At 71.1% G+C, this 4109-nt stretch overlaps 1 protein-coding gene across 1 annotated transcript; it reads left to right on the top strand.

The window, feature by feature from the left end:
• The first annotated feature begins 1668 nt into the window (after positions 1-1668).
• Positions 1669-3895, top strand: ADRA2C (adrenoceptor alpha 2C). Its single transcript, XM_027058843.2, has one exon. The coding sequence runs from the start codon at positions 1902-1904 to the stop codon at positions 3327-3329; it is 1428 nt and encodes a 475-aa protein (XP_026914644.2). The 5' UTR covers positions 1669-1901; the 3' UTR covers positions 3330-3895.
• The last annotated feature ends 214 nt before the right edge of the window (positions 3896-4109 follow it).

Raw genomic sequence — 4109 nt, 5'->3', positions numbered from 1 at the left:
GCGACCACTTCTGGAACCCAAAGGCATGACACTCCGGCCCCCCAGCCACAGGAATGACCCCAGCCCTCCCATCTGAGGATGCAGGGAGCGCGGCCAGGTGCTTTTCCAGACTACTGGGAGGAATGGCCCTCCCCTCCTCCAAGCGAGAAACGCCAGACCTGAGAACTCCAGCCTCCTCCCCAGGGTCGGGCTCCCACAGACCTCAAGCTGCCGGGAGGTGGGTACCAGCACCAGAAGATGGGAACGACAGCGCACGCACGTTCTTGGAATGAATGCACGGGGACCTATGGTAGGGGTAAGCGCGGGGCGGGGGGGGGGGGGGGGGGGGAGATACCCTAACAGCTTGCCCCTAAGCCTGTATGAATGAGGCACCCACGCAAAACCGCCCATCATCCTGGGAAATTCATTCTGGGTGTTTGTCAGAGGCGGTGATTTTGAACATCACCCCCCACCCTTTAAAAGCAGGGCCACGGAGCATGAGAATTAAACTTCTGTAATTGCCAACATGGATGCGAAGCCTGGGAGCCTGCCCAGGGCTTCCACTGGCAAGGCCGTCATGATTCATGCTCCAGCAGCGCTTGGAAGTGGGCAGAGAAGGGAACTGAGGCTCGGGGGCAGGGAGGTGGTTCTGCCCTGGAACACCGACCGGAGATGGGAGGCGACAGGCACTCGGCAAGACCCCTGCGCACCAGGCTGCGTCGCGTCCTCCGCCAGGCTGCGAGCGGCCGGCTCTCCAATCAGGCCGCGGACCCCGAGCCGCCCGGAGCTGCGCGCGAGAGTGCGCGCCCGCGTGTGCGTGTGCGTGTGCCCGGGGGAGGCTAGGGAGCTCTTGTCTTAGAAACAGCAGGTTTCTGGAACTCACCGCCCAGGCCAGCCGGCACTCAACCCCGTCCCGCAGGCTGCAGTCGGCCCTGGAGGGGGCGCCCTCGCCGTGCGCGCGCGCCTCGCGCCACCGCCCCGGACTCCTCCCCGGCGCCGCGCCGGCAGGTTCGCCGAGGCGGCCGCGGGCTCCGGCTCCCGGGCCCGCTCCCCCCCGGGCCGGCGGCGCTGGCCTGCCCGCCAAGCCGCCCCCGCCCGCCCGCGCCCCGCCCCGCCCCGCGCGCCCGCCCCGCTGCGCAACTCTACCCAAGTTGGAAGCCGAGCCCGGGCGGCTGCACTCGCGCCGAGCGCACGGCGGCGGCGGCGGCGGCGGCGAAGGAGGAGGCGGCGGCGGCGGCGCAGCTCGGGCGAGAGAGGCAGGCAAGGCGGAGCCCGCACGGCCGAACGCGGACCGCGGGGGGCGCCCGCGCCCGGAGCAGCAGGAGGAGGACGCGCGGCGGCGCCGGCGCCCTGCCCGGGAAAGTAAAGTTGGAGCCCGAGGCTGCGCGCGGGCGCTGGGGCCCGGAGGAGCGGCGGCCCGCGCCCCGGTGCGCCCAGCCCTAGCCGGCCGGATGGGAGGCGGAGCGCCCGGGCCGCCGCCGCCTGCAGCCTGCGCCCCGGCCGGGCTCCGGGGCCGCGGGGCCGCTCGGGCACGCCCGCTCGGGCGCCGCATCACCGTGGGCTCGCGGCCCGGGCGCTCCCCGTGAGCGGGGCCGAGGGCGGGGCCGGCGCGAGGACCCCGGGACCTGCCCCCCTCCCCCCCCGCCGCCGCCGCCGCCGCGTCGCCGCTTGCTCCGGGAGCCTCCTGCTCTGCACTTACGCGCGCGGCAGCTGCGGGGAGCCCGGCAGCCACGCTCTCCGGCGCGCCGCTCGCCCGCCGAGCCACCACGGCCGAGGGCCGGCTGCGGGGCGCCGCGGTCCCCGGCGGGCGCGCCCCAGGAGCAGGCGGCGATGCGGGCGCCGACCGGGGTTGGGGGGCGCCCGAGCTGCCGCGGCTGCGCCCCGGCTCCAGGCGGGACCGCGTAGTAGCTCGCGGGAGGACCATGGCGTCCCCGGCGCTGGCGGCGGCGCTGGCGGCGGCGGCGACGGCGGCGGCGGGCCCCAACGCGAGCGGCGCCGGCGAGGGGGGCAGCGGCGGGGCCGCCAACGCCTCGGGCGCCGCGCCGGGGGCCGCCTGGGGGCCGCCCCCGGGCCAGTACTCGGCGGGCGCCGTGGCGGGGCTGGCGGCCGTGGTGGGCTTCCTCATCGTCTTCACCGTGGTGGGCAACGTGCTGGTGGTGATCGCCGTGCTGACCAGCCGGGCGCTGCGGGCGCCGCAGAACCTCTTCCTGGTGTCGCTGGCCTCGGCCGACATCCTGGTGGCCACGCTGGTCATGCCCTTCTCGCTGGCCAACGAGCTCATGGCCTACTGGTACTTCGGGCAGGTGTGGTGCGGCGTGTACCTGGCACTCGACGTGCTCTTCTGCACCTCGTCCATCGTGCACCTGTGCGCCATCAGCCTGGACCGCTACTGGTCGGTGACGCAGGCCGTCGAGTACAACCTGAAGCGCACACCGCGCCGCGTCAAGGCGACCATCGTGGCCGTGTGGCTCATCTCGGCTGTCATCTCCTTCCCCCCGCTCGTCTCGCTCTACCGCCAGCCCGACAGTGCCGCCTACCCGCAGTGCGGCCTCAACGACGAGACGTGGTACATCCTGTCCTCTTGCATCGGCTCCTTCTTCGCGCCCTGCCTCATCATGGGCCTGGTCTACGCGCGCATCTACCGCGTGGCCAAGCTGCGCACGCGCACGCTCAGCGAGAAGCGCGCGCCCGCGGGCCCCGACGGCGCGTCCCCGACCACGGAGAACGGGCTGGGTGCGGCAGCGGGAGCGGGCGAGAACGGGCACTGCGCGCCCCCGCGCCGCCCGTGCGCCGACGTGGATCCGGAGGAGAGCAGCGCGGCGGCCGAGCGGCGGCGGCGCCGGTGTGCCCTGCGGCGGGGCGGGCGGCGGCGGCGCGCGGGCGGCGAGGGGGGCGCGGGCGGCACGGGCGGCGCTGAGGGGCCGGCGCCGGGGCCAGGAGCGACCGATTCGGGCACGCTGGCTGCCGCGAGGTCCCCGGGGCCCGGCGGGCGCCTGTCGCGCGCCAGCTCACGCTCCGTCGAGTTCTTTCTGTCGCGCCGGCGCCGGGCGCGCAGCAGCGTGTGCCGCCGCAAGGTGGCCCAGGCGCGCGAGAAGCGCTTCACCTTCGTGCTGGCGGTGGTCATGGGCGTGTTCGTGCTCTGCTGGTTCCCCTTCTTCTTCAGCTACAGCCTGTACGGCATCTGCCGCGAGGCCTGCCAGGTGCCCGACCCGCTCTTCAAGTTCTTTTTCTGGATCGGCTACTGCAACAGCTCGCTCAACCCGGTCATCTACACCGTCTTTAACCAGGACTTCCGGCGTTCATTCAAGCACATCCTCTTCCGACGGAGGCGAAGGGGCTTCAGGCAGTGAGCTGCTCGCCCCGCCCTGCCGGGAGACCCTGGACAGCTCCGGGCGGAGGCCTGGGAAGGCGTGGCCCCGCAGGGGAAAGCAGGGGGGCAGCTTCCCCAGAGACCCGGGGATGGATTGGCCTCCAGAGCCCAGGGGAGGGTGCCGGCGGGCCGGGAGCATGGGCTGAGAGACGCAGGGTCCCTGGGGAGAGGGGAGGAGAGAGGGGCGACCCCTCTGCCTTCCCGTCTCAGCAAAGGGCTGCTTCTGGGGCTCCGGGCCTGGATCTGGCTCTGGGGGCCCTGCGAGGTGTGGCTTTGAGGTCAGGGTCTTAGGAGAAGTAAATGCAACCTCCCGAACGGGCGAGAAAGGAGTCCCCCCTTCCCCCTCCCCCCCCCCCCCCAGCACACACCACCTCTGAGCAAGGGCTGACTTCCCCAGGACCTCGTGGGGGCGGCTGTCTTGGGGGAAGAAAGAGGGCACTGACAATCTTTGGTTACTGAAAGTATTTAAATGTTTGCCAAAAACGACAGCCAAAACAACCAAACTATTTTCTAAATAAACCTTTGTAATCTAAGCGTTGATGTAGCAGTCAGTCCTTAAGCCGCCAGCGTGGGGGTATCTTCCAAACCTCACCCTGCCCGACCCCCCACCCCCCCACCAAGGGTGGAAGGAGAGCATCCCAGGTCTCCAGATTCCAACATCCCCTTTGCAGGAGAAGAGGGGTGTCTTTTTATTTAAACCAAAATCTTTTTCATGCATGCAAAATGTAAACTTCTTGTGCTGTAACTGGCCGAGAGGGAA

The sequence above is a fragment of the Acinonyx jubatus genome, chromosome B1 (assembly GCF_027475565.1).
Source record: "Acinonyx jubatus isolate Ajub_Pintada_27869175 chromosome B1, VMU_Ajub_asm_v1.0, whole genome shotgun sequence".
Classification (NCBI taxonomy): Eukaryota; Metazoa; Chordata; class Mammalia; order Carnivora; family Felidae; genus Acinonyx; species Acinonyx jubatus.
The sequence above is the reverse complement of the archived record's forward strand: the minus strand, read 5'-3'. Positions and strand labels throughout refer to the sequence as shown.

Bases quoted from the DNA above. Each gene is read 5' to 3' on its own strand.
- ADRA2C (XM_027058843.2), top strand. From the start codon at position 1,902: ATGGCGTCCCCGGCGCTGGCGGCGGCGCTGGCGGCGGCGGCGACGGCG.